At 37.4% G+C, this 17,331-nt stretch overlaps 1 protein-coding gene across 1 annotated transcript in view; it reads right to left on the reverse strand.

Moving 5' to 3' along the window:
* Positions 1–16,818, reverse strand: part of LOC118832709 (protocadherin-11 X-linked-like) — a 523,359-nt gene extending 506,541 nt beyond the window's left edge. Inside the window, exons 1-2 of the mRNA XM_036740037.1 lie at positions 16,794–16,818; positions 15,575–16,158 (exon numbers count right to left, since the gene is read on the reverse strand). Coding sequence (XP_036595932.1) covers positions 15,575–16,158; positions 16,794–16,818 — 609 coding nt within the window. The remainder of the gene's footprint in view (positions 1–15,574; positions 16,159–16,793) is intronic.
* Positions 16,819–17,331: the final 513 nt, after the last annotated feature.

The raw sequence follows: 17,331 nt of genomic DNA on the forward strand, positions 1-17,331 counted from the left end.
GAACGTTTGTGGCCTGGAGCTAGTCCAGAAAGGTAATAGTCTTCAATTACTTAACATAAAGGAGCACAATAAGGTTTGGTTGCAGAGGAGGGGGAAAAGTCCATAGTTAAGGTCAGGGTAGGTAGCTGGCTGCGAAAGTTCATTGTGGTTAGATAGATTTAAGACAAAGTTCAAGATAATTAGAAGCAGAAAGTCAGGCTTAAAGACAGAGGGTTGGCCCACTGGGCAAGATAGAGCTTCAGTCAAAGGAAATCCAATACCAAAGAGAACTAGCTCCCTGCAACAGATGTTTCACTGAAAAACTCTAAAGATTCTTCTATCTTTGGAATTCCAGACCTACCCAGGTGGTTTCACCCTCTTAATCAATATTTCTTGTCATTAAAGGGCCCTGACCTATATGCTCTGGCTTTAATCTTCATCAAGGAAGAGCCATTCATTCCTAGGAGGCTTCAGGAGCTTGAGGTCTTCAACTACAGTTGACTCATCAAAGTGTTCTGGATAGTGTCTCAGATTTTCAAGGTAGTCCTCAGGGAATTCGATAGCTTCAACTGCGTTGCAGTTCTGGTCATCATCAGTGCATTCATTCCAGAATTCACTGTCCCCAACTTTTATCTCTTTTGGTTCATGGGCAGGGACTCCAACAGGTCCCAAGGCCCTATAAGGTACCTTTTTTTATAAACACACAGAACCATCAAGGCAAAACTAAATTTTTTTAAAGTAGGTATTTGCATACAATTAAGATCTAATTAATTTTACTGAAATCTATAACCTGATAACATCATATAGTTATATTAATGGATAATTGGCACAACAGATGCACCACCATCCTTCACTAGAGAAAAAGATGATTTTATTATGAATGTATCTCTTCACTATGAAAAAAATCTCTCTATAAAAAGGGGAAACCATTTTCTAATTCTAGTTTTTAAAAGGTTCCCCCTTAATTACAATGACTAACTAGAATGTATCTAATCATACTTTAGGGATAGGAGAGATAAAATGCATATGCAGATAGAGATTAAGAGATAGAGTTAATATTTCCCTTCAAAGCAAATATTTGATTGCTTTAGGTATCATGATTTAGTCATATGCCACCCTTCATACAACTTAAAAAATTGCTTTACTTTCTTTTTTCTAAAGTCAAAAAAATGGTAAGGTACTTTATACAAAGTCACAAGTATATTTGGATTTCTAATAGCAGTACAATCAATGGCAGGTTCTCCAGTAACTGAGCTTATGGTGGTGGGGGGCGCGGTTTGTTGTTGTTGTCGTTTAACAATGATGATGACAACGCTGATGACTGATGATGATGATGATGTTTGGGGAAGCAAGGGGAGAATTAATCAATCGTCTTGGTCCATCAGTCAATAAAGTCTCTGACATCCTGAATTGAATGGGATGCTAGTAAACTAAAAGAATGAATGCTCCTACACCCAGCGAGTGTCTTGGTCAATAAAATCCCACACAGTCCATTAAGATGGGTCTTTGAATATAATGTAGGTTAGTTAGCTAAGTCCATCGGTACTTGAGAGGTACTACATACTAATACCAATTTTATATTTAGTGATCGATTCTATTCTGGTCTCAATAAAGTGCCATCACTTACAACAATAATCTAGAAAGTCACAAATTCAGAAGAAATCTGATTTCACAAATTTCCCTGAAACACAAGGAGAACATCCCGATGGAGAGCTTAACAATTAACATTAAAAAAGGAGCAGATTAATAGGGAGTGAAGCTCCAATAAGAACATAAGAGAATCTAACAATAGACATTTCCTATGCAAATAACCACTAAAAGAGATTACTTAAGGCAAGGGAATGGCTGAAGAAGGAAGAGGTGGTACAAAAGTCACACCCTGGAGTTTGAAGGAGCATCCCAGCACACTAGAAGAAAGGCAATTTCAAAAAAGAAGAAGAAGAATATAGTTTTAGATAGGAGCAAAAATGCAAAAGCAAAAAGATAAAAAAAAGATTATAATTTGACTTGGGCACACCATCAGAAAGTAAAGCAACAACATAGACCATATTAATGGAGCCAGCAATTATGATTCAATGGTATAAAAAAAAGAATGTAAAAGGTGACAAATGATGACAAAGAATTCTGTTTCAAATATCTTATGGGATTCTTTCTTGTTGTTTCTATGAAAACGTCTTAATGCTGAATGCCAAGCTAAAACAGTTTCCAAAAGACAATGAAACCAAAGAATTCATAAAGTTTGACCCAGGAATAGAAGTAACATTTTAAAACATTTCTTGTAGGAGTACAAATAGCCTCACTAATGTTGTCAGATGCTGGCATTAATTGTTTATTCAAGAATCTAAGTGACTAATTTGTCCAGAATGACTAGTAGTGATCATCAGGACAAAAAGAACCAAGCCGGCAGTGTTGACCAATCACACATTTGAATGTGGTTTTAATCTACACTAACAGATTTCAATTTATCATATCAAATATTCAAAAAGTATTGAACTGAGTCATTTACTTATGATGCGTAGCAAATAGGCCACTTACAAATTTTCACAAAGAAAACAAATCATAAAGGGACAATAATACTGAGTTCTTCCTCAATCCTATCAGAACAATGGTATTGATTGTTACATACTTCATAAAATTCTATCTTTTCCATGCTTTACACTGTCAAAATTTTGGGTATCTCCAACCCAACCCAGGTTTTCACCTAATTCTCCTACTTTACTCCAAAATTTGATAAAGTGGTGACCCTTTTCTTCACCAAGGCCATCTTTCTCTATATGTACCCTTGATCTATCTCTTCCTGACTTCTCTGGCAAATTGGTCCCACAATTGTCCCTTCTCATGCTGATCTTTCCCTTTCCACTGGTTAATTCCTTGCTGCCACAACCATATATAAGTCGCTCCAATACTGAAAATAACTGCACTAGGCCCTACCATTCCTTCAAGCTATCACCAGATATACATATATATGTGTATATATATATATATATATATATATATATATATATATATATATATATATATACATATACATACACATACACACATATTTCTTTCCACAGCCAAATTTCTTGAAAGAGTAGTCTGTACTCATGACCTCCTCTTCAGCCCTCTTCTACACTTCTTGACCCCATGCAATGTGACTTACAACCTCATCACTCAACTGAAGCTGCCCTCTCCAGAGTTACTCAAGATCCCTTAAGTGACTAATCTGGTGACCTTTCCTCAACCTTATTTTTTCTTGACTTCTTCTGCATTTGGTACAGTTGGCAACTCTCTCCTCCTAGATACTCTATCCCTTTATCCTCTCTAGTTTCTCATGAAAATGCTCTCTTCTGATTTTCTTCCTACCTTTTTGAACACTCTTTCTCAGTCTCCTTTTTTTAGATTATTATCCATTTCACACCTACCAACTATGTGTATACCTCAAAGTTCTGTTCTAGGCTTTCTTCTCTTCTCTCATTATATTTGCTTCCTTGGTAACCATATCATCGACTATGAATTTAATCAGCATTTCTCTACATATTCCTGGCAGATCTATACATGGAACCCTACTTTCTCGTGAACTCCAGTCCCACATCACCAAGTACTGCGTATTTTGAACTGGATGGTGCCGTTGATATCTCCAACTCAATGGTCCAAATCCAAACTCATTATCAGCAGGTACTACTTTCTACATGAAGCTTTTCCTGATTCCCCCCAGCTCCCAGTGCCCTACCTCTCAAAATCACTTTGCATTTATTTTCTACATTATCTGTGTATGATTAGTAATAAACATGTTCTCTTTTGCCATAGAATCTTTGAGGGCAGGGAATGTTGAATGTTTGTCTTTGTAGTCCTAGCGCCTAGCCTAGTACCTGGCATGTATTAGGTGCTTAATAAATGCTTACTGAAGCATGCATCATAGTCATTTGTTTGGGTAAGTTTTCAGTACAACCCTGCATACCTTTTGCATTTCAGAATTTCTCACCACCACAATTCAGCTTTGATAATCTCAAGACTCAGCAAAGTGCTGTCCTGAGTGTACCCACACCAAGAGGACTGAAGCCTTCAAGGATACGGTCGAACACTATATGATCTAGATGCATACAACACCTTTCTGCTTTTTTTGGATCCAGTGGCTAGCACACATGACTGTATCAGCTAAGACACTCAGAAATACAATTGGGTATAAACAAATCATATTCATGTTTTAGAATCAACCTAGCAAGAAAGAACCTAGCTTTAGTTTCCAAGAATATACATTTCTACTCTAGGGCAATAAAACGTCTGTAACTAAACATATCATTGTACAACTTATCTGCCTCATATTAATTACACTAAAAACACCAACAATCATCAATATACTGCACTGAATTCAAGAAAATATACAAGAGCCAATGTTGCTAGCAGGCAAAGCTTTGGACTTAGCTTATTTGTATGCTGAGCTATGGCAGCAACAAACTAATTTCTATTTGTGGCAAGTGAGGTACCACTTAAATAGCTCCAAGGTTTACACAATGGCTTGAAATTAGAGATAGTGAAATCAATCTACAATTTTTGAATATAATTTCAGAATTAAAGTCAATCTAGATAGTTTAATGAACAGGCCACTTGGCTATAGAATAACAGAAATCCCAATTTCCTTAGATACCTTTGGAGTTCAACTAGCACTTCCAAATAAAGCTCTGAGGCAGTCTTATTCAATCAGAAGAGAAGCCACTGCTAATTGCAAGAGAGAATTAAGAGATGAAAATGGGAGGGGGAGAAGAAGAAGCAAACTAGATCATGTCATTGAATTGGATTTTTATACATTTTAAGCATTATTAAAATGATTCTACTTAGTACATATGAGAAAAAATCTTCAGGTCTGGTTCATCAATAGTATTTTCAATTCAAACACCACTTCCCCCCTCATCCTTTCTGAACTGAAAGGAGAAGATACTATGTAAAAGCTTTGAGTTATCCATGGAGTTGAGAGATTGCTCCAAACAGTGATTAGGTAGGGAGACCAAGTAGGGGGCCATTGAAATAATCCAAAAGGGCCTGACCTGGCATGGAGTCTATGTGAGTAAAGAGAAAGGAGATTGAAAGGATACAATTTGACAGGTGATTAGACGAGTGGAGAGTGAAAAGAAGTAGTCCCGCAAGGTATTGAAATAGTCCAAGTGAGACTCTTGGGTGTTTGTTATGCGCTAAGTACTGGGCTTGGCACTGGGGTATAAAAGCAGGCACTGCCCATAAGAGAGATAAAAAATGAAACTACGAGTACTGACAACAAACAGAAAAGTTTAATTTTAAAAGCTGCTCATGACTTCTAGGTTACCTGAACTGGTTTGCTCAGTTCCCAGTATAGAGATTTACCCAAAGCAAATGGAAAACAGGATGGATTTTCAAAGTCAGCTCAGGGAAGAGCTGGAGGGGGAGAAACCAGTCAGACATATTTAAAAATAAAGACAGCAAAATAATCCTATTCATTATTCCTTTGCAGCTTACAAATCAAAGCTGATCTTTGCAGGCCAACTCCCATCTACTTCCCTGTGGAAAACTAGCTGGGTTAAGCAAGATGGCCAGTCAGTGATGAGTTAACAACAAGTTTGGCCCAAGGAAATACCACAATAAAAAACTGCCCATTTAAGGAACTACTGATAACTATAAGAGGAGAAGCCAAGACAGTTATTCATGAAACAGCAGTGGATAATTGCTTAATTCTGTGCTTCCCCACAGTTATCTGTGAAAAACTCTCCATAACTCACTGTAGCACAAGACACAACAGAGCTGTTACCAGTAAAAGAAAGCATCAATAATTACTCTAGTCATACGATGAGATTGTAGATGGATGAAATTTTTCACTGTCATGGAGGCAACAAAAACTTTAAGGGAGTTTAATGGCCATGGAAGATGAACAACTTCTCAGTGAACAGTGTGGCAAAGTAGGGTTCAGCTTGTTGAATGTGTGTATGTACACTTATATAAAAATCGTTGAAGAATCTGTAATTGTCAGCATGGAGAACACCTGATGGAGGAGCTTCCCTCACTGAGAGATCATAACCCATTACTTCTTTCTAGGTACCTCATGTATGTGGAGACATGCAGATATCTTCATTTCTTCTGTAATCCATTAAGGTTTTTTTAAATTTTGGCACAACTTGCTAGTTTGGAGAAGAACTTTATTTTTTTTTCTTATTCTGAGGTTAACAAGTTACTTTATCAATTGCATTATACAAATCTGGCCTGGTTTTTTTCAAGAGCCAGATTCTTGCTTCTTCCTCTGCACTAGACAAAGTCCTTGGGGAGTCAACTCACTTATTCAAGCATCTTTGGTCCAGACAAAACTATTTTAAGTGGGTGCTTCTAAGCAATCTGCCTTCCTAATTGAGCTGCTTGGCTGCCTTCAAAACTCTAGGAACTTTCAGACTTATACTTTGGGGTATATTTTAAAATTATATGCCAAATCTTATTCTACATAGTTTTTACTTTGGTTTAATGGTATTATTCTTAAGAAATTCCAACAGACATTTGTGTTTCAAATAGAAATAAAAGGGTAGAGAAATTAAAAGGGACACAATTTTAAGAGGTATGCTAAAAGACATGAATTTAGTAAGGCAATTCCAAATGGCAGAAAGCTTTCATAAACTAATGGTCATAGTGGGCAAAAATAAATGAAGAGAAAGAGACGTATGATTCAAGAGATAAGCCAAAACAGGTCAATGAAAGATTTTTTAAAAATTGAACTGAATCCAAAAACAAATGGGGAGCTAGTAGCATTGATTGAGAAAGAAGAGTAATGCTGTCATAATTTTTCTCCTGCATAACTTGATTGATATTCTATACGGTTAGGAAGCCATTGTACATATTTTATGAAGGAGTGATTGAGATGGTAAAAAAGTAAAAATAAGCCTTTTTGAGATCATTAGGTTTTAGAAAAAAATGGAAGTCTAAATTTGATTAGAAAATAAAAATTTAATGTTTTCAGAGCCTCTCCAAGAAGCTCAACATTTTAGACAATTTTTTTCTAATTTTATTACTTCTAAAAATGTCCCTTATTTTCAGGTAGAAAAATATAATTTACTTTATTACGTGGGAAACAAACTGGCCAAAAAGATTGCAACAGCAAATCAAAGCATTAGGGAGAAGAATGGAATCATTATAATCATCTGAAATGCAGGATTTGAAGCCAAAATTTCCTCACTTCCAGGCCAACCCTCTTCTGTTCTTCACATCATGCTGCTTCTCACATGTGACATCCACCGATATTGGCTTCCCATGTTGTTGCTGTTTGTTCTTTGTTACTGAAGAGGACCATGACATTAGGTAGGTGATGCCATGACTCCCAAGTGAATTGGATTTAAGTGAGGGAGGGCTATGCAAAGTCAGCAGCCTCCCTTTCTCTTCCAGAGTCTTCTGGGTCCAGTGGTAAGATATTGATCAGGATGAATGGATATGGCCCTGGATGCAGTGGGAGACCTTGGTCTTTTTAAGCTAAGGTCTTTCCCAGGTCTCAGTTTGACTGAGGTAAGGCCCATTCAGTGATTAAAGCTAGGTAAGAAATGAGGCAAAAAAGGCTTCTCTTACTTAGGTAAAGCAACAACAACAAATCAAGTCAATATGGGGGGGGGGATACCCTTAGGGTTTCTGGCCAAAACAGAAACAATTGCTATTTACATTTACTCTGAACCATCAGGGCTGAAAGGATGACCAAGTGGGCTTGGGCTGGGACCTGTGGTTGGTCAATCAATGAGAGCCAGAGTGAATTGGGTTTTAGGGAAAGCTAATAGGCTGGTGAGAAGTGCTTACAAATGCACTTAGCTTTTCCCTTTTGAAGTTCCATACATATCAAACGAAAAATTCACTTGCTGATGCCTGCCCACTTCTTTTTTATTTGAATGGTTTTTACCTGTCAACTAATAGACATTTAGCAGAGTTGCATGAACTGATGCACTGAAATTTGTAAAGATTACAAACACATGTCACTACAGCCTTTGGTAAAGAAGTAATTGTTCCTGTAAGGCAAACTACCAAGGAAAAAATAGTTTCAAGCACTGTAATGAAAATCTAGTGCCAGGTTCTTAAATGAGGTTGACTTCAACAGAGCCTCTCCTTCTCCAACTTTTACCTGCTTAGAGAAGCTAAAAGGTACTTCAATAAAGATCTATTAAAACTTGGTATGTGGCCAAAGCAATTTATTTGATCTATTATGCTATTGTATTATTTAATTATTCACACTTTGGAGATGGATTTTATAAAGAGGACTGTACACTAATAAATATGAAGGCAAATGATTATTAATTTCTTTGTATTTAATTTTAAAATAAGATCTATCTTTCATGGGCATTATATAGTTTTGTCAAAACTATTTCTAAGATGAACAGTTCATATCCATTTATCTTAGTCAAAAAATTATACAATCGGCCAAATAAAATGGGAGACTGCCCTCAACATAATTGGCCTGATTTTCTTTTATCAAAAAGGTCTGATACAAATATTATGCTTCAGCATGCTAAGGGGGCCTCTACATAGCACAGGAGGCTGTTATCCAGGTAACATGATCAGTGTAGACAGCTGAATAGGATAATTTATGCCAAACAAATTCACTTAATGTTCACTTTGAGGCCTGGGTTATCTGGTTTAGCTGTCTACATTGATCAATATCAGGAGATAATTGCCAACTCTGCACTTCATTTTGTACTTTGTAGACACAGCCTGAAAGAATAGAAGTCTGTTGGCTAGTAATGCTCTTTAATAGAAAAAAGTTGCATATTTAGAAGGTCGAGCTCTAGGCAAAATAATTTGCTTTGGCTTTAACATCTTTTGTCCCTCAGATTGTATTTAGACATCATGATTTCATGAAAAAATTAAGCATCAAATTGTTTTTACCGAGATAGAAAAGATTAATAAATCTCAGCTTAACAAAATTACCTTAAAACTCAAAAATACCTTTTGCTGTTAATTTGTATCAATGAGTTACCTGATGTGATGTGAATATATTCCAGCATTTAGGAACTCCATAAGATACTACTTCCATCAGAATTAGAATTGATACCTCTGAGAACAGTTATCTACACCTTGTATCATGTGCTTCTGGAGAGATTGTTAATGGCAGGTGATTATACCTGAGGGCATTAGTGGGTTACTGATATTAACTGGGATTCTTTAATAACAGAAAAGTAAGAAAGTCAAAAAAACTGCTTAATCCTATTAGCATCAAGGTCTAATTTTAATAAGACCTGACAGCATTAATAAAGGTCCTTTCAAAAGAGTAACGAGTTTTCTGTTCACATTTTTTTTACTACAGAAGGTGGACTCTAATACTCCAGGCTTTTACTTTTACTACTAAAATAGCCCCCAATACATTATTTCATTGTACTCTCTTGTGATCCCAAAACAGCTAAGGAAAAAGCTGATCTATCTGAAATGTGAGGGAATCATATGAGGAATTACAGCTCCTAAAGCTCCACTTTCCTTCAGAAAACACCACCACCAAACAAAAATAATTGTGAAACACAGAGTCCAACTACCCCAAACCCTTCATTTTGTAAATGGGGAAAAATGAGGTCAGTACATTAAAACTGTCATGAGTCTTTTAGAGGCAAATTAAAATTTTTCACAAAGATAACAGCGCTAATCGTTTACTGGTTGCATCTACCCCCTTCTCTTTGCTTTCTCTAACTCCACCCTTTTTCAGGGCTTTTTGGCCTCTCAACCTAGACAACTATGGAAAGCCTTCTAAGTGGTCTCTCTGACTCTTGCCTCTTCACTTAATTCAAGCATAATCCTGTATTGATTTTATTGGAATTATAATTTGTAAACCGAAGTCCTTAAATATTTTGATGGATCTGTGACCTCATCATCGAAGGAACCTCCTCTACCAATACAGATTACAGTCCATACATACATTATTCTATGAGACTCTTGTCCATGTCCTCTTGTAAATTTCCCTAGAGAGATGGGCAAGCAATGTGCTGATCTTCTTTTAAGGTATCATAGCTCCAAGAGCCTGAAAGGACCCCGGAGGCCGCCTCGTCCAACCCTCACGTTTGTTTTAAAGATGAGGAAACAATGGGATGAATGAACTGGGCATGTGCTGTTCTTCCTCGTTCTGGCTCCTTTTCCAACCATACCTTTCTTTGAAGAGCTCTTCTATGCTACTTCATGTGTCCAATTTGTCATCGACTATATGAACATGCTATGATCTATTTGCTAATCAAAAAGCTGCACTAGGAACTAGTTTTATAGGAGCTGAAAAGTGGGTTTAGAGCTCCTTCAGTAAAAGATAAAGAAAAATTCCTTCCTTTGGCTCAGAAAGCATCATACTGCCTTTGTCTCCATCTTTCTGCTATGGTTACTGAATTCCACAACCCAGTCAATTTGAATCCAAATTATTTAGTCTGTTAGATGATTGTTTCCTAACTTGGACTTCATAACCTCAAATCTGATTACAAATCTAGCTTCATCACCCATAAGCTGATCCTCATGACTCCAATTCCAACCTTGGTTTCAGGAAAAGCTGCACAGTTTTCATTCTGTGTGCAGACAACCACCCCCTGTCTTATTCTATTAAAAAGAGAAATTAGGGACCAGGCCAAAGTGATTCAGAAAGCTCCCTGGTTCCTAAGGCATTACATGGGGAAAGGGAGGAGTGAAGCATGGGACGCTCTCCTGAGAAAAGTATGCATAGCATGCCACTCTTCAGCAGGCACTGTCAGCCAAGGGAATAGTGTCATGTCTGTCTCAAGGGAACCCATCAGTACACTCTGCCACTGGGTTAGTGTGTGAATTTAGCTGCTGATATATGGAAAGAGCGATAGAAATCTAAAGCAGAAAATGAAGACATATGTAACAGTATCAGATAAATGAATTTCCCTCCAGATCCTGCCATGGAGAGGAAGTCCCTGTGGTATATGTGCCCTGAGTTAGGTTGGGTGCTTGAGGGACATTTATATTTGTGAAAGCATTGGCTGCCCTGTCAGTAAAACATATAATATAAAAGGAAACTTCATACATAACAAGCAATCAAATTAATAAAATAAAGGTGAAAGAGACACTGTCACTTCCTGCTCCAGCCCAGCATCTCTTTCAGAGTCTAGAGTATTCAATGACTTGAACAATTTGTCTTGTTCTTTAAATGCCACAATGAAGTAGAATAATGCTATGAATCCCTCACACAGTTGCACTAAGTTAAAGGGTAAAATGATGGTAATGATTCTAGGGAATTCCTATCACAGCACCACTTTCCTTAGCATGAAGACATCAAGGTTACGATCAACTCGTGGGGGGAACGCCAAGCTGACTGAATCCAAGGAACAAGCGGAGGCCAACAAGTAACTTCGCTTGACTGATGGGAACTGTTCCCTGTAGGGATTGACCTCATATGTTGAAAAGGTGAAATTCACCATCAGCTAGGGCAGGTGAAAGCATATGGCTGTTCAATTTGCTTTGCTTTTTTGTCCAACAGGCCCCTCCCTCCAAAGTGATTACAACAGCTGATCTACACTTAGCACTCTAGAAAGAGATTAGGTACCTAGGTACCTGATCTTTTCTTTATTGATCCTCCAAAAATGTTTTCATAGTTTAATTCAGTTAATCCAGATATACTTTGATCTCAGGATGGAATAAAATCCCAAGATTCAACTATCCACCAATTAACAAGCCCTTATCAGATATCTACTGTGTGCCAAGTGACATGCCAAGTGACACTGAAGAAACCAAGAAAACTAAAAACAATCCCTGTCTTTGAGAATACCACATTGTTTCAAGGGAGAAAATGTATGCACATAAGTATACCTAAAAGAAATGCAAGGCCATTTCATTGGAGGGGGAGGGTACACTAGCAGCTGAGGAGAACAGGAAAGGCATCAGGCAAGAGGTGGTGTTTGGATTGAGCCATGAAGGAAAACTAGGAATTATGAGACAGATGGAAAACATTGTGTTTTCCAAGTGTGAAAGACAGCCTTTAGAGAGGCATGGAGACAAGAGATGGAGTTGTGATGGGACGGAAAAAGGCCACTTTAGCTGGACCAAAGAGTATGTGAAGGGTAGTAAATATTCCACTATAATAAGGCTGGAAATTATACCGGAATCCACCTTGTGAAGGGAGTCAAAATGCCAAACAAGAGTTTGTATTTGATTCTAGAAGTAATGAGGAGTCATTGGAGTTTAGCATACGGCAAAGGGAAATATTTGGACCTGGGCTTTAGATATATCAGTTTGGGAACTGTGAGAGAGGAGAGACATTAGTACTATATTACAAGAGCGATTGTTCACTGTGGTGCATTAAGACAATTCCCAATGTGTGCAGCAAGAAAGGCTTCTCTCTCCCTGAGTAAATTTGCTACACAAGAATCACATGAATCCAGTTTCCCATGACCCCTATCTTCCTTCAAAGTACATTCATTCAGAAACTAACTACATGACAATATCCTTGATGCTCCCCCCAGTTATTAGTGCTTTCTCTATCTTGAAATGGCTTGATTGAACAAATTAGGGGCTAGAAATGCAATGAAATACTATCGTTATAAGCAATGAGGAAAGAGGACTGGTTAAGAGAAACCTGGGAAGATTTCTCTGAAATGTTGCAGAATGAAGTGAGCAGAGTCAGGAGAACAAATATTAATTATCTATCTACTGGATGCTGGGACTACCGAGACAAAAATAGAGTCCCTACCCTCAAGGAGTTTACATAATAATAAGAGGATACAAGAGGCCACAGATGAATATTAAAGTCTGTACAGAGCAATACCAAGTAGGGTCTTTTGTAACTGGATTTCTTAATATGCCAACATGGAGTTTCCCTAATAAATAAAATTGTAATGAATTTCTTATTTATTTGTAGACTCGAAAATCTGTGATTCTATTGGTACTGGTGCTCCTTCCCCCAACTCAGGTCTCAACCCCTGAAGATGGCAGACCATCTTCAAAAGTTTCTGTGCCTGAAAAAGTAATCCTTCTGCAGCCAATCTCATAAGGGATCTCTCCTAACTAACCTTTGGAGGTCCTCAGATGACACATGTACAATCTGTCACTAGGCTAGGAATGAAAGCATTTTTCCAACTTGGTGAGACGTACCCAAATTTGGGTTCTACTGGCACAGTCTCCACAGACACAGGGCCACCTTCACATCATAGGTAGGTAACGGAGTAGGACTTTAGTGCTATATTTATTAACAGATATACTTTTTCCTCTAGAATTTCTTTACTACACCAACTCTTTCTACTCCTTTGCCTCCCATTAAACATTTTTAAAGTTTCCACATTTTCTTCCAATCCTTGATTAGCAAGTAGTATTCTGCTGTCCCTATTTTTTCTCAAAAAATACACCAAGGTGATATTAATTTCATTTTGGTCCATTTTTTTGTAGGAGTGACCGGTGATCCCCCAAAAGAAATGACTATAGAAGGTCTACTTACTTTCAACTTGTAAAGGTTTAGAAAGATCACAGACGAATCCTAAGCTATTTCTTCTCTCTCCCACTTCCCCTAATACATTACTTTCACGGCAGTACCCTTTCACAAATCAAAAGTACGCCCAATTAACACCTGCCATGCCATGTCCCTCTGCATGTCCAAAGCCAGGCTTCGTGTCACATTCTCGTTGTTTTAATGAGCAGTGAGGACTCACTGTGTATGTCCACAAGGCCATATAGGTGCAGCTTTGCACTTGGTATATCACATATCCCAAAAGCAGAACAAACTGCAGAGCAATTCTACTTCTAAGGTTCCCTTAAAGATGGCAGGGCAACCTGTCCCTTTGGCATTTGCTGACATTTCTTGCAAAGTCAGCACATATTAAACAAAGCTAAAATTAGGCCAATATTTTATTCCCATTAAATTGTTGTCATGGATCAGAATCAGTTAATCTTCAAGCCAACCTGGAGATTTTGTGGAAGAGTTACCCTGGGGCAAAGCTGACAAACATCCTCATTCACTAGGGCACTGAGCTCTAGACACAACAAAGGATACAATTTGTTTTTCAGGAAGAAGAGGGCTGAAATGCCAGTCTCATAGTTATATTTGACCTGCTCTCAATTTTAGTTTAACTGATTGAAATTTCCAATTCTCTCAAAGACATTAAAAAACATTTTAGAACAGAAAGCTCCCACTTTTAATGTTTAAAATTGATCTAAATACAGAAATCTGAAAGAGGAAGACATTACTAGCTGGGAAAAGAGGAAAGGCTAGCCTCCCGCAGAAGGTAGTATTTGAGCTGAGCTTTGAAGGAAACCAAAGAAAGGATGAGGAAGGAGAGTGGGGTAGGAGGAGCAGAGCATTTTAGGAATGGTGGCTAGCCAGTGACAAAGGCAATGACAAGGAATGGGCTGAATGCTGTTTTCTAGAAACTACAAGTAAGTCATTGAACAGAAGGATCACTTGATTGGATCTCTGCTTTAGAAAAAAATCACCTTTGCTGCTGAGTGCGGAAAGTATCGGGAAGGATAGACTTGAAACAAGGAGACCAGCTAGAAGGCTATTGCAGTAGTCCCGAAGAGGTGCTGATGGCCTTAATTACGGTCCTGGCTATTTGAGTGGAGAGAAGAGGACATATTGTGATGGTAGGAATGAGAATGTTTGGCAACAGATTGGATATGTAGATTAAGTGAAAGTGAGGTGTTCAGAATGACACTGAGGTGGTGGGCCTGGGTGACTGGGAGGATGTTAGTGCTCAGGGGGAGGCAGGGGTTAGAAGAAAAGGTAATAAGGATATGTTTTATGAACATTTCAGTGGCAGCCCGCTAATATAGGGAACCTGGTTATTTTCCTATCAATAACATTTCTTCAAGGAAGTAGGAAAAGCATTAGATTTGGAATGAGAAGACCAAGGTTCAAATGAACACTATGACTTTTTCTATATGTAGGGTACATAACCTTTGGCAGGTTATTTCACTGTTCTGAGACTCTGTTCTTTCAAATGCAAATTGAATGGGCTTCACTAGATGTCCCCTAAGCTTTCTTCCAGCCCTAAATTTATGGTCTTACACTCGAAATTTCTGATTGATTTGAAGCTTAGATAAACTACCTTTGAGCAATACTTTCTAAAATACAATTGTCATAATGATCTCTCTTAAAAGTCATTAAAGGACTTTCAAATGACAAGCTAACTGTATGTAAACTTTTCACAGAGGCCTTTATTCTTGAAGAGTGATTTTTATGTGTTTAATTCAATTTCACCAAGGGACATATATGCTAAATATGCATATGCAGAGAAACCACAACTAAACAAAAGGCATAAAATTAAAATATTGTGTTGGCCTTTGTCTTTGGGTGGTACTACTAAGCACCATGTTTAGCCTTCATTAATTGACTAACATGAACACAAATGCCAATTTACACAGGAATATGTGTGTGTGTGTGTGTGTGTGTGTGTATATATATATATATATATATATATATATATATATATATATATGTATATATGCAAAATTAAGCTTCTTAAAAACCCATGTAGTTGCTAAATTTTTTTGATAAGTTTTCTCCACCAAGCTCAATTTAGTTTAATCAACCAGGTTAAGCCCTACAAAATTTGGAGATGATATCCATTTTTTTTCAATATACTCTAAGTTTGACAAGAGCATCCACTATCCTAACAAAGCAAGAAGTTTTACAGAAAAATATTTTAAAACCCACCTTAATCAGATGGTACTGTTGAATTCCGTTAATGCCAACATCAGGATCAACAGCTGAAGGTATCGGAAATCGGGAACTGATAGCAGAGTTCTCAGGAATCGAAATGTTGATGACCGTCGCAGGAAAGAGCGGTGAATTATCATTGATATCTTCTATTAGAAAACGAAGCTTGACCAGTTTAAAGACTTCTTCTGGGAAAATAACTAGTTCAACTTCATAAAAACAGTGAGTCTCAGAAAAGACTCCAGAGCATAATTGTTCGCGATCTATTCGTACGTCGGTGGTATAGAGCTCACCACTTGTCTCCTCTACCCTCACTAATGGCAGATCTTCACTCTTGTATACTAACTTAAACTGCAAGGGAGTCGAGAGCCTTTTCTCTGGTGAGAACTTCAAGCCTAGATCTTTCACCAGATCGCCTATCAGGACATTTTCAGGAAGCTCTTCCGGTATTGTATAATTCTTTTCCTGCGTGCCAGATGCAAATACGAGACAACCTAGCAGGAGACCCAATGTGAGAGTTCCAGAAAGATAACTCATCTCGGCAATGGATATTATGTTCCTCAGAAAAAACCGAAAAATAACTGACAAAGAGAGAAAGAAGATAAGAGTAGTAAAACATCATTAAGTGTACAGGCTAATTAAATGTGGAAAACATAAAGTTGTGAAAAGGAAATAGTTCTGAATCCAAATGAATTGAAGATTGTTTCAACTCACATTAATGTAATGCCACCAGTCTGGGATGGTTAACTATTGGTTACCAAAGGCTTTACATACATTCTCACATTGAAATTTGTTCTCAATCTGCTGTTGGGTTTTTATGTTAGGGTTAAAGATGCCAATAGAAGTTCAGGGGAGCCTTTTTATTATAAATTCCTATGGAGATGTATGCAAAACCAGAAATTCTTTGGATTCTGCACATGTATTTCAGGATCTTTGGGCAAGAGGCATATTTTAGTGTAAAGAAGAAAAAGCATAGGAGATATACATGGGTAATGATCACCAATGTTAAATCATTTCACCCACATATTTTGGCTGTTAATGTACCAGTCCTATAATAGTGATCTAAGTATTTCCTTTGATTGTTGCTATTTTTCAGTCCCTAGAGTTGTGATAAGTGCCATAGAATTTTAGTATCTATTCTGAGAAAAGACATTGCAATGACATTTACCTCTCAAGGAGTACAATTTGACCTATTGATCAATGCATGTGGAAGTACTTTGTAAACTGGAAAGGATAAACATCTCTTAGAGGTGGTTAGTACTGTCCTCTCCCTCCATAATCTTGTTCCTCCATAGGCAAGTTGAGAATGAGCCTAGAGAACGTTCAAATGTTCACTATTAGTCCATTCTCTCTGTCACTATTTTAAATTGCTAATTCCCTCCAAGACAAGCTAAAATAAAGCATAATCTAACACTGACAAAGAATAACTCTTCTACTTAGTATCTAGTAAACAGAAAACCAGATAATTCTAAAAACCATCATCTACACTCTCCTATTTACAAAGATATATAGAGTAAATTCCTTTTAAATTTCCTTTGGTATCTATAATGATGTTTCAAACTCTTAATGATGTTTTACACGTAGATATTTGAACACTTAATGATGTTTTAGCACTCTTTTCTTCTTCCTTTGTCAGTTTTTTTTTTGGTTTGTTGTTTTTTTTTTTCCTGAAGATCGTAACATCCACGGCTGAGATCGTTCCTCCATTAGGTCACATTCATGTAATGCTTTCCAGCAATTACATGTTCATTCTT

The sequence above is a fragment of the Trichosurus vulpecula genome, chromosome X (assembly GCF_011100635.1).
Source record: "Trichosurus vulpecula isolate mTriVul1 chromosome X, mTriVul1.pri, whole genome shotgun sequence".
NCBI lineage: Eukaryota > Metazoa > Chordata > Mammalia > Diprotodontia > Phalangeridae > Trichosurus > Trichosurus vulpecula.